The sequence below is a fragment of the Beta vulgaris genome, chromosome 5, assembly GCF_026745355.1.
Source record: "Beta vulgaris subsp. vulgaris cultivar EL10 chromosome 5, EL10.2, whole genome shotgun sequence".
Classification (NCBI taxonomy): domain Eukaryota; kingdom Viridiplantae; phylum Streptophyta; class Magnoliopsida; order Caryophyllales; family Amaranthaceae; genus Beta; species Beta vulgaris.
Window position 1 is genome coordinate 33,713,100 of NC_079206.1, and position 12,491 is coordinate 33,725,590.

The following is a 12,491-nucleotide window of genomic DNA, read 5'->3' on the forward strand; positions in this document are numbered from 1 at the left end:
AATTAACTAACCTAAATTAAACCCTAACCCTAACCCCCACTGCCGCATCCCCCCTTCCCCCGTCGTTGCGCAGCCCCCTCCCCTTTCCCCGTCGTTGCGCAACTCCCTTTTCCCCTGACTCCCCCGCATCCCCCTCCCCCTTTCCCGCACAACAGTCGCGATTGAGGAGGCGCCACACGAGATTCACCACAGCGGTGCGCGACTGAGTCAGGATTTGCGACTAGAGGTGCGACTGAGTGACGAGCGCGATTGAGAAAGGAGGCGCCACAGGTTTTCGCCGGTGATGCGCTGAGGGGGTTCGAAGGGATGGGGTCTACGGGATTCGAAGGGGAGGGGGAGACTGGTAGGCGGGGGTTTGGTGGGAGGCGCAACAGGTTGGGGTGGTGGGAAGGGGAGGCGCGACGCGGCTGGTGGGGCTGGTGGGTGGCGCGACAGGTTGGGTGGTGGGGAAGGGGGCTGGTGGGCTGGAGTTGTAGGGTGGGGTGGTGGGTTGGTGGGTTGGGTTGGTGGTGGCTTTAGGTTAGGTTTTTTTGATTAGTTAGGTTTAGGGTTAGTGTTAGTGTCATGGTTAGGTTTAGGTTAGTTAATTAGGATTTAAGGGGAGATTAGGGTTAATGACTAACGGAAGTCAACACCGTTAGTCAAAAGGGTATTGATGTATTTTCAAATGTGAGGGGTATATGATGAATTTGGAAAGTTGAAAGGGTATACGGTGCAAAAAAAAATTGGTCAGGGGTATATGGTGAAAAAACCGTTAAAAAAAAATTAAGTGAAAAGAAATGGGAGGAATTGAAAGGAAATACTCTTTAATAAAATTTCACTTTCCTTTCCTCCCAAAAGCCAAACATGAAAATTTTAGGTTTTTTTCCTTTCTCTTCCCTTTCTTTCCTTTACTAAAAATGAACCTTACATAAAATATTACAACAAAAACAAGAATGAAAGAGGATGAACTTGAAACTGGAAACAGGAAAATGAAAAAGAAGAGCGAGAGAGGAGAGAGATGAGAGACAGAGAGAGAGGGGGGCAGAGAACACGGGGCAAAAAAGGCACCATACTATTACTCAGCTACAGTACGATAAGTTCTCACTTTTTAATGGGTATGGATTTTGGAACATATCCAATTTTCCATCATCAAATTTCGTTTTGATGAACACAGAAAAGTGAGAGCCGGGAAATCAAACTTCTTCGACGAGATAGGAAACTTGGATAAACGGAAAAGTTGAAGGTGAGTAGTTTCTAATAATATAAGTTATAAGATTGAAAAATCTTGGTTTCATTCACATATTTGAGCGAGAAATGAGATTATCTAGGTAAAACTTGTTCTACATTTGTAAAGTTAATTTATTTGTTTAATTTTATTTTTCTTCAGATTTTGGGGGTTCAGATTTGTCCCTAATAATTTATATCAGGTTAGTGCTGAGAAATTGAAATAGAAAATGCTTGCTTTATTCCATCCGAGAGGTGTTAGACAGTTGATAAAATGCCATCAGAACACAGCTTTTCTTGCTACTAATGCTTTTAATTCAACCTCTAAATCATGTGTTTTAATGGAAAAAAACAATGGAGAGATTGAAAGAATTACTAAAATTATCAATGATCACCCATTTCCTGACATCCCACTTGAGTCTACCCTCCTTCGACATATTCCTCCGTCCAAACTTTCACCTGGGTTTGTGGAGAATGTTCTCGGTCGCTTGTTCTCGTCGAATACGAATGGTGTTAAAGCTTTTGAGTTCTTCAAATTCACCCTTCGCCATTCGGAGTTGATGCCTACTTCAGATGCAATTGATAAGACTTTACACATTCTTACGAGAATGCGGTATTTTGATAAAGCATGGGAAGTCATGGAAGAAATTGTCAAGTTGAATCCTTCGTTGTTGACCCTTAAGTCAATGAGTATTGTTCTGTCTAAGATTGCTAAGTATCAGACTTATGAAGATACACTTGGAGCGTTTGAGAGGATGGAGAAGAGTGTGTTGGTTGGAAGACAGTTTGGAAGTGACGAGTTTAATGTTTTGCTTCGTGTGTTTTGCACTCAAAGACAGATGAAGGAGGCAAAATCTGTGTTCAATAAAATGTATTTACGTTTTCCATCAAACACCAAGACCATGAATATTTTGCTCTTGGGTTTTAAGGAATCAGGTGATATTACTTCGGTTGAACTATTCTTCCATGAAATGGTGAAAAGAGGTTTTAAGCCGAATAACGTCACCTATAGCATCAGAATTGATGCTTACTGCAAAAAAGGCTGCTTTGATGATGGATTGAGACTCCTTGAAGAGATGGAACGTGTGAATTGCTTGGCAACATTAGAAACAATTACTACTTTGATTCATGGGGCGGGAATTGCTAGAAATGTGACTCGGGCATGGGAGTTGTTTAATAATCTATCTACAAGAATGCTATATCCTGATGTTGGGGCTTATAATGCGATGATAAGCGTTCTTGTGAAGTGTAGACAGGTGGATTCTGCCGTGAACTTGATGAATGAAATGATTGAGAAGGATATGACCCCTGATGGCATAACCTATCACACCCTGTTCCATGGCTTAATGAAGTCAGATGGTATTGAGGCTGTTAGAGGTCTTTACGAAAAAATGGTGTTGCAAAATTTTGTTCCAGATACACGTACGGCGGTGATGCTGATGAAATTCTTTTGTGGAAATCGCCATGTGGATTTAGGCTTGAATCTCTGGGACTACTTGATGGAGAAGGGTTCTTGCCCTCATGATCATGCATTAGCTCTTTTAGTTACAAGTTTGTGCTCACATGGGCGGGTCCAAGAAGCATTTGAATGTGCTAAACAGATGTTAAACCGAGGGAGGCATATAGGTATACCAGTGTTCCACATGTTAGACAGGTTTTTGCGTGAAGCAGGTCATGTAGACAAATTAAGGAACCTTACTGAAATGATAAGGAAGTTGGGCAGCATTTATCCCCAATCAAGAGGACATTCTCTTGGGCTTTCTACTTTATTGTGTTGACATACCACTGTCGATCCCAAGTATTCTGTGTCTATGGAATGCCTGTGTGACTGGGCAGCATTTATGCCCAATCAAGAGGACATGCTCTTGGGCTTTCTACTTTATTGTGTTGACATACCATTGTCGATCCCAAGTATATTTTGTGTGTATGGAATGCCTGTGTGACTGATATGACCAGGACAATAGCTCATACATTGTCTTTTATAATACAACTTCAAGTAAAAGGACATTTAAGTTATGTGACAGCATTAATGGGAGAAGATGCTAGGGAGACGACTTTTATAATTCCCCAAGTCTTCTGATGTCTGCTGACATGAAGCGTTTTCAACAAAGGGCATACAATAGTCTATTAAGCTTGAATGATCTGAGAAGTAAACCAAGTGCTACTAAAGAAGAGGAAAAGTCATGGAACTGGTTCTGTTTTGGGGAAGACTGCTAGACATGGTTAAAAAGGTGATAAGGCTCATGGCACTATGAAGTTTGGCGTAAAGGTTGGTCAAACCACGTGTCACTGACGTCTCCTTAGGAGACGCTTTAAGAGCTCATTTAGCCTCACGTTTCAGGTGATGTGAGTTTTACCCATTCATTTTTATTCTACTTTCTTTGGGTCTATATGGCTATGCAGATCTGAGTTTTTTTACATAATGGAACAATGGATTTTGCCTTTATGTTAAATCTCACTGCTTTTGGTTTTATGAGGAAATAAGTTTATTAGATGGTATACCATTTGTATTTCTATTTTTGAGCTTCTTCTAACAATCTATGCATTTAGTTATCATTTCCAACCGGACGATCCATTAATCCAACTGGCAGAAGATTATAAATGATCAACTTTTTTGATTTCCGTTAGGAGATTAGGAATCGATGGACTTCCTATAGGACCCATTATACTGACGGGATTCATTACCACTTTAGCTACTCTAGCAGCTTGGCCAGTTTCTCGAGATTCTCGATTATACTGAGAGTAAATTGTTCAATGCATTTATCCTAGTTCTAGAATAAACAGTTATCAGGTTCAAATTATATTAGAACATCATGACCACCAACTTGTAAAAAGGTATGTGCGCCGACCAATTTTGATTGTAGGGATGCTCCTTTTGATATGCCCTTGATTGTAATGGCATAAATAGAGTCAGATATTCTTGCTCTTTCACTGTAATATATCGTGATTACCATTGCCTTCATACTTACCATGTGCTGTCCAAAGTGCGGCTCGACATGTCATTATGCGAATTTGACCCTGGCATTTGACAGAGGTTGTTTATTTAGTAGACTACTAGTTGGTCTATGACTTCACTACTAATAGGAAATAGTGGAATGGTTGCCAAGATTATAAATTTAGGGCTTTTAACATGTATAAGCTACCTGCAGTGCTAGGACATTTGAGTGGTGAATTTTACTCCTAAAGTCCTAACTTTTCTTTGTTGACTTGAATATGGAAATTAATAAGTCAAACCTACATCTAATACAAGGGGTTGGCTTCTATGAAGTTTTGCTTTTAGTTTAGCGTTCTTAAATTCCTAGTCTTGATAGTTAGCTTTTCTGCTTAGGCTATTCTAAAGTCTTAATTTATTAAGAAGCAACAATTACGGTCTCTGGTCTTTGATTTATGATGAAACAGTTGCTCACTACTCAGTTAGTTGCTTGCATATCTTGCAATTGGTGCTCTTTTTCTCCAACTCTTTGACTTTATGTTGTCTTTATCTATCTGCTCTACTTTACAATGGGAATACGATTCTAGCTTGTTAGAATTCTACTTGAACAACCTAGAATTCACTTTTGTGATTGATCAGAAAAGAAGTTTTAGCTTGTTATTGTTGATTGATCTATACAAATCACTTTAGGTGCAGACCCCATGTAGATTGTCTGAAATAGGCGCTTTATAAAAGAGGTATTAAAGCAACACTCTTATGACAAAGAATCCGAACATATTTTAGCAGCAAAATTCCTCAAAACTCTCTTGGATTTGCCTGCTAAGTGTTTTTTCTTTCATTATGAGTGCATATCTTTTGTCATGTTCATGTCATTGCAAGCTGAGAAATATGGAATTATTTTATATGAATGAGCTGTTGTAGTATATCGATAACAGTGGCAAACATACAGAAGCAAGAAGTATCAACAACAACAACAACAACTAAGCCTTATTCCCAAGGTGATTGGGGTCGGCTAACATGAATCGTCAACTGGAATCGTGACCAGAGGAGATGGCATCGTCAAGAGTGATAAAAGTTTTTTTTTTTTTTAAAACAAGGTTTACACCAAAAAGTGTTTAGAACAGGTTTTCAGCAAAAGGTTTTAATACCAACACAATTGAAAAAAGCAAATAAATGCAGTAATCAGACCCCTTCCTCCACATAGATACTACCCCTCCACCCACTTCTATCCAACGTCATGCTCTCATCAATCCCAAGTAACCTCATATCACTTTCAATTACCCTCAGCCAAGTCATCTTAGGTCTTCCCCTACCCTTTACAATTTGATTACTCCTCCACTCTTTAATTCTTCTCACCGGTGCATCTCCTGATCTCCTTTTCACATGACCAAACCATCTTAACCGATTCTCCCTCATCTTTTCTTCAATGGATGCAACTCCAACTTTTTCCCGGATCACTTCATTTCTTAATCGGTCCTTCCTTGTGTGGCCACACATCCACCGCAACATACGCATCTTCGCCACGTTCATCTTATGAACGTGGCATTGTTTCACCGCCCAACATTCGGTGCCATATAACAAAGCAGGCCTAATTGCAGTGCGGTAGAACTTTCCCTTCAATCTTTGGGGAATGCCGGAATCACAAAGGAATCCGGTAGCACTTTTCCACTTTAACCAACCCGCGTTAATTCTATGCGCCACGTCTCCATCCAGTTCTCCATCCTTTTGGAGAATGGATCCTAGTTAACGGAAGACGTTCGATCCTTGAACCACTTTGCTATCCAAAGTGACCGCCCCCGCCTCGCTGCTTGTAACCCCACTGAACTTGCATTCCATATACTCCGTCTTACTTCTGCTCAATCTAAAACCACGGGCTTCTAATGTATGCCTCCACAATTCCAACTTACTCTCAACACCTTCCTTTGTCTCATCAATCAACACAATATCATCCGCAAACATCATACACCATGGTATATCATCTTGAACTGACCTCGTTATTTCGTCCATGACTAGAGCAAATAGAAAGGGACTAAGTGCAGAACCTTGATGCACTCCGATCGTAATAGGAAACTCTTCTATCCTCTCCACCGTAGTCCGCACACTCGTAACGCCCACCAAAGTATTTCTCTTGGTACTCTATCATATGCCTTCTCCAAATCAATGAAAACCATATGTAGATCCTTCTTCCTATCACGGTAGTGTTCCATTGTTTGTCTTATGAGGTGGATGGCCTCTATAGTCGATCTTCCAGGCATAAATCCAAATTGGTTCTCCGATATCTTTACATGTTTCCTAAGTCTTTGCTCAATCACCCGTTCCCAGAGTTTCATAGTATGACTCATTAGTTTGATTCCTCGGTAGTTGGTACAATCTTGTACATCGCCTTTGTTCATATACAAAGGAATCAAAGTACTCTTCCTCCACTCTAATGGCATTTTGTTGTGTCTCCAAATCATGTTGAAGAATGTTGTCAACCATTCGATTCCTCTCCCTCCTAAACACCTCCAAACTTCTATAGGTATACCATCTTGGCCCCGTAGCTTTCTTCAATCCCATCTTTTTTAATGCTGCAACAACTTCTCCCTTTTGAATCCTCCTCATAAACTCACGATTTAACATACTTGGCGGGATGTGTACATCCCCGATGGCTTGTGCTCTGTCACTGTTGAACAAGGTATCAAAGTACGATCTCCATCTATCCTTTATCTCCTCATCCTCCACAAGCACTCTTTGGTCCACACCCTTGACGCATTTTACCTTTCTTATGTCTCTTGTCTTCCTGTCCCTCATACGCGCAATTCTATAAATGTCTTTTTCACCTTCTTTCGTATCCAATCTTGCATAAAGCTCTTTGTTTACCTGTGCTTTAGCTTCTCGTACTGCCTTCTTGGCTTCTTTTCTAGCCTCTTTGTACTTCTCATAATTCACATCGCTGCTATCTTTTCCCAAAAGTTTATAACTTTCTCGTTTGTTTTTTATTGCTTGTCTCACCGTCTCGTTCCACCAAGATGTCTCCTTACTTGGTGGTACAGTTCCTTTAGATTCTCCAAGGACCTCTTTCGCCACTTCCTTTATACTAAGTTCTATCTTTGTCCATGTCGAATCTACCTCCATTTCTGTGTTACAAGACCAGATATCTTTACTAGCCATCTTAGCTAAGAAGTTCTCTTTGTGCTCCCCTTGGAGCTTCCACCACTTGATTCGCGGCTCCACATTGGGTTTTCGCTTTCTTAAAGACTCCGTACCCCGGAAATCAAGCACGACTAGTCTATGTTGGGTGGTTGTGCTCTCACCCGGTATCACCTTGCAGTTTGTATAACTCTTCCGCCAAGCATTCCTTACTAAAAAGAGGTCAATCTGACTCGCGTTACTTCCATTCCTATATGTCACAAGGTGAGATTCTCTTTTCTCAAACCAAGTGTTCATAATACTAAGACCATAGGCTAATGCGAAATCCAAGATACCGCTTCCAGCTTCATTTCTCTCCCCATACCCAAAACCTCCATGAATGCTCTCAAAGCCAACTCGACTAGTGCCCACATGTCCGTTAAGATCCCCACCAATGATCAATTTTTTATTAATAGGCACTCGTTGCACAACCTCCTCCAAATCCTCCCAAAATTGTTGTTTAATAAATGCTTTCAATCCTACTTGCGGCGCATATGCGCTTATGATAGTCACCGCCTCGCTCCCTAATACTAGCTTGATACTCATAATGCGGTCACTCTTCCTCGAAACTTCCACCACATCATCAATATATTCCTTATCAATAATGATGCCTACTCCATTCCTACTCTTATCCTTTCCAGAGTACCACAGCTTATAACCCCACGGGGCTATTTCTCTTGCTTTCCACCAACCCACTTAGTCTCTTGAAGGCACATTATGTGAATCTTTCGCCTCCTCATAACCTCCACCACCTCCGCCGATCTTCCCGTCAAAGAGCCAATGTTCCATGTTCCAAAGCGCATCCTACTACCCCTACCACTACCCCTACCACTACCCTGGACTAGCGTCTTTACCCGCACCCGTCCCTGATGCGGGAACCCTTGCATATTTGACACCACCCCCGGGCGCCGGGATGGCGCGCCGCTTCCGGGCGACGACCTAGCAACCCTTGCATACTTATCACTACACCTGGGTCTATGAAGTGCAGCGCGTCGCTGAGTAGGGGACGCCCCCACGTTTTTCATTTGCCGATTCATGTCATGATATGGGGCTATGTTTTACGCTGGCCGCCCCAAACCTACCGCAACTCTCCTCCTTTATCCGGGCTTGAGACCGGCAGTGAATGCCACACAGATATTCACAGGCGGAGTTAGAAGCAAGAAGTATATATGCAGGAATTTCAAGTGGATTGACTCAGGGAAACTTAGACTAACACTGTCTTGCAAAAAAATCTATCTTCATCTCTAACAAATCCCACACTCTAGATTTGTATTTTTTTTATTCATAGTCTGCGCCTACAAGTAGTTTGACATAATTTTCCTATCCTTTTGATCATGAAATAATACCTTCATGTGATGTCTGGAAACTAAAAAAAGGCTTATCCAGTTATTTGCTCAACATCTTATGGAGATAAGCATGCTTTAGAAATAGGGACTGCAAGATTAAATCATTGAACTGACAAGGCTAATCCACTGAGTTACCCAGTTTGAAACTATATGAATGGATTGAAGGAGATGAGAAAGCTAGGACATTATCAGTTATAAAGTAAATAATCAGCATTGTTAACTATCCGACCTGCCAGATGATTTTTCTTTTAGGAATTATAAATTTACCAGACATATTTAGCACAACACTTAGAAATCAGCAAAAACAAAGGAAAGCAAGAGATTAATTTGTCTGTTTTTTCTGTATTCTGTATTTCTGTTACGGGGTTCCTGTCATAAACCTGATGAAATTTCATTTTTATTGATTGTGCATAACTTGTTTCATATTTTTGTCTAAAAATATTGAGTATATTTTGGGTGAACTTCTAAGAGTTCAATGGGAGAGAACAAGCCTCTGGAAAGCTTGTAATTATAAACTTGTTTTACTGTTTTTCCAGAAAACTATCAATGAAGTCCATTTTACTTCTTAATCTTCTTCTCTAATTTGTCTTAGTGATGTCAGTTCATCACACTTGACATTTGAGTTGCATGAAAGTAGCTCTATTGGTGATTTGTAGTTGAATGCCATCAAAGTAGGCCAATATGGGTGCATTGGACTCCCTCTTGTTTAATTTATGTTCTCCTTTATAATTTAAGTTGATGTGTGCTGTTCATTGTTAGAGTTCTATAAATCTGGTTATTTGGTTTTTCACTTGTCATAATTGATTCATACTTGCTGTAATTGTTTCAAAATTGACTAGTCATCTCCAAAAGTAGTACATGGCTTAGTTAATGTCAATTAACGGATTTTGAGTTGTCTGCTTATCTTGAAAAAGGATGAAGTTGCAGTTGGGGAAATTTGAAACAGCCATGTGTTAAATCTGAAAACTGCATGTCTGTAATGAATTGGGTTTGCTCAATTCACACAAGCTAGCAGCAGCAACTTTAATGGAAGGAAGGTAAGAAGATAGTGCAGCAGAAGAGAGAGAGATAGTTTGATTAACAAAACTGAAAGTTTACAAGATAAACATGGCATTTGAGAGGCCAAGGCTCTCCTACTAACTTGAATTCACTCAACAATTTTCTGGATAAAAACTCTCTCTAGACCCATTCTTTATACAGACAAGGATATCTAACACAAATGATTCACCCCTCCGACACCTTTTTTGCCACCTCACTAGTTATCCTCTGTGATTCTGTTACTTCACATTCTCACCCCTTTTCTTCTTTTTCCCACGTCTTGCGCATGTCATAATTATTGGAGGTCTTGCCCCCACATGAGATGTTGCAATGTCCTAATGTCCTGTGCTCTACCAGTGGAGTCAGCAACTGGCCCTTGCAGCCCTGAAGCTCCAATATACTAAGGGTTCATTGACCAAGTATCAGTTTAGCCACTAGAATCCTGAGAGTGAATTTCAGAGATCCTGAAAAAGGTTTGACCTGGCATGGATCTGCTTTAGCTGATGAATAGAACACATTTTACGAGGCTACAATCACTATGGACAAATGACCTGGAATTAGATAAGTTTTTTTTTTTTTAAGGGGAACCTGGAATTAGATAAGTTAGTTTCTTTTTTAATGTAAAACTAATTCATTAATGAAAGAGTCATACGTCATCTATAATAGAAATAAAAAATAACAAAAAATAACAATTTTGATCAAATAATAATTTTATAGGTAAAAGCACAAATGTTGTAGATGAAATTTGACACTTGTGTGTACCTTTTTTCATATTGATGTTTGATACGGCCTTCCACACGGAGGTCTTTCCATCTGTCGTTTTGTAATGTAATTGAAGTTGATCCAAGTGAGTTTAGATGCAGAATTGATATATGTTGCAACACCGCACACATATTCATCAACGAATCAAATCTTCCCGTGAAATTAAAAGCATAGCCCCAAACTCTCACAAAGAGAGAGATAAAATCCAATATATGGGTAGTAGAACTTTCCAATAGAGAGAGATGGAGATCTATTAATAACATGATACAAAAACTAGAAAAAAAAATGAGGAACTTGGGGCTTACCATCAACTAAAAGTTGCTGGAAGCCCCTACACCGATGAAGAAAGTTTGAAGGAGAAAAGAGAGAAGATTAAGCGAGAGCAAAGGAGCCATAAATGTTGCAAGGTTAATGACAACTTTTTGCTAGAAATGAAAGGAAAAGAAGCAAAATGCAAATGTAAGTTAATAGCACAGAATTACTAGCACCAAGCTATATGTAATGCAATACCTTTTGGCAACCTGGTTGTCGCCTAGGTAGTAGCTTCTACCTGAATCGTGTTTACTCTCTGTTTTTGTCATGATGCCTGTGCTTGAGGTTCAGCCCCTTTGTAACAAACTGGGTTCTTCGTTCTCAAGCTCAACAATAATGGCAGAAATATTATGCTAGAGAGAAAGAAATTAGTATCACAGAGAGCAGAGGATCTTTTGATCAATGAAAACAGGAAAATTACAAGATAAGTCGAGGCTTTCGAGAGGTCAAGATCTCTCCTAATTACTCTAGATATTCACTCAATTCCTGGATGATTTTCTCTTTCCTTCTACCCACTGTTTATAGCCAGCTACAGCTTTCATTCTCCTAGCACCTATTACATCTCATATATTTCTGTGATTGCAGAAAATCCCTGACATTCTCTGATGTTTTGCAGATGACCGTTACTCCCCATTTCCTTGATGTGCGCTCCTCTTGCCACGTCTGTGCTAGCTCCTTAGTATAGGAGGGCGAGGTGGAGTTGTTGCATTACCCCGGGTCAAAAACTCACCTTGTCCTCAAGGTGGAAGTGAGCAAACAAAGTTGGATTGAATGGAACTCTTCCCATGTGGCCTCAAATGATGATGAATGCTTCCATTTGATGAGTACCTCTGTCTTGGGAGCAGATGGGGGTCCTATTGTGTGAACATTCAATAGCTCCTTAGGTTCAGCTACCCACTCCAAGTCTGGGGATAGGATGGTAGGAATTTAAGAGATGGGTCTGGCATCTCCCAGTGCTTCCTTCAATTGTTAAATGTGAAACACCGGGTGTATCTTGCTGTGGGTTAGCAATTCTAGTTTGTAAGCCACCTTCCCAATTCATTGAAGTATGGTTAATGGTCCATAAAAACGTGCTGCCAATTTCTCAAAGGGATGTTTGGCTAGTGTTTGCTGCCGATAAGTTGCAGCGTGAGGAACACCCATTTACCTACTTCAAACTCCTCCCTGCGATGCTGGTTAGCATATTTACTCATGCGCTGCTTAGTCTTCACCAGGTTGAGGCGTAGGTCCTTCAGAATGGCCTCTCTTTAGTAGCAGTACGACATGTGCGATCCTAGTGCGCAGTCATGTAACATGTGTGGCAAGTGTCATTTTCTTTATAGGACGTCTGCCTCTGATTTCCAGATGCTTGTCCCCAATTTTTATCAGAATGTTTAAAATTATTATTTATTGGGAAAAATCGGCCTCTGCCACGTCCACGCCCTCGGCCACGGTAATTACCACGTCCTCTCCCACGACCGTGGTAATTACCGCGTCCACCCCTATGTATAGCATTTGATTCTAGCGGGTTAGAATTTTCTATTGTATTTATCTCATGGGTGGCTGAAGACCCCGTAGGTCTAAGATTATGATTTTCCAGCAGAAGATTATTATTTTGTTCAGCCACAAGTAGTACTGTGATTAACTCAGAGTACTTTTTGAAAGCTCTAACCTATATTGTTCTGCCAATATGATATTAGAAGCGTGGAAAATGGAGAACATTTTATTTATTATTTGCTCTTTTGTGA

At 40.4% G+C, this 12,491-nt stretch overlaps 1 protein-coding gene across 3 annotated transcripts; it reads left to right on the forward strand.

Annotated features, from left to right (window-relative positions):
• Positions 1 to 924: 924 nt before the first annotated feature.
• LOC104893777 (pentatricopeptide repeat-containing protein At3g61360) lies at positions 925 to 12,491 on the forward strand. 3 transcript variants are annotated; one of them, XR_007274344.2, is made up of 2 exons: positions 925 to 3,552; positions 11,381 to 12,491. XR_007274344.2 is itself a non-coding variant. In XM_010679917.3 (2 exons), the coding sequence occupies exon 2, from the start codon at positions 1,437 to 1,439 to the stop codon at positions 2,982 to 2,984; it is 1,548 nt and encodes a 515-aa protein (XP_010678219.1). In that variant the 5' UTR covers positions 925 to 1,225; positions 1,370 to 1,436; the 3' UTR covers positions 2,985 to 3,705. The 3 variants fall into 3 exon arrangements, 1 of the variants encoding a protein (XP_010678219.1); XR_002039997.3 differs by having other exon boundaries at positions 925 to 3,547; XM_010679917.3 differs by lacking the exon at positions 11,381 to 12,491 and having other exon boundaries at positions 925 to 1,225; positions 1,370 to 3,705.

Bases quoted from the DNA above. Each gene is read 5' to 3' on its own strand.
- LOC104893777 (XM_010679917.3), top strand. From the start codon at position 1,437: ATGCTTGCTTTATTCCATCCGAGAGGTGTTAGACAGTTGATAAAATGC.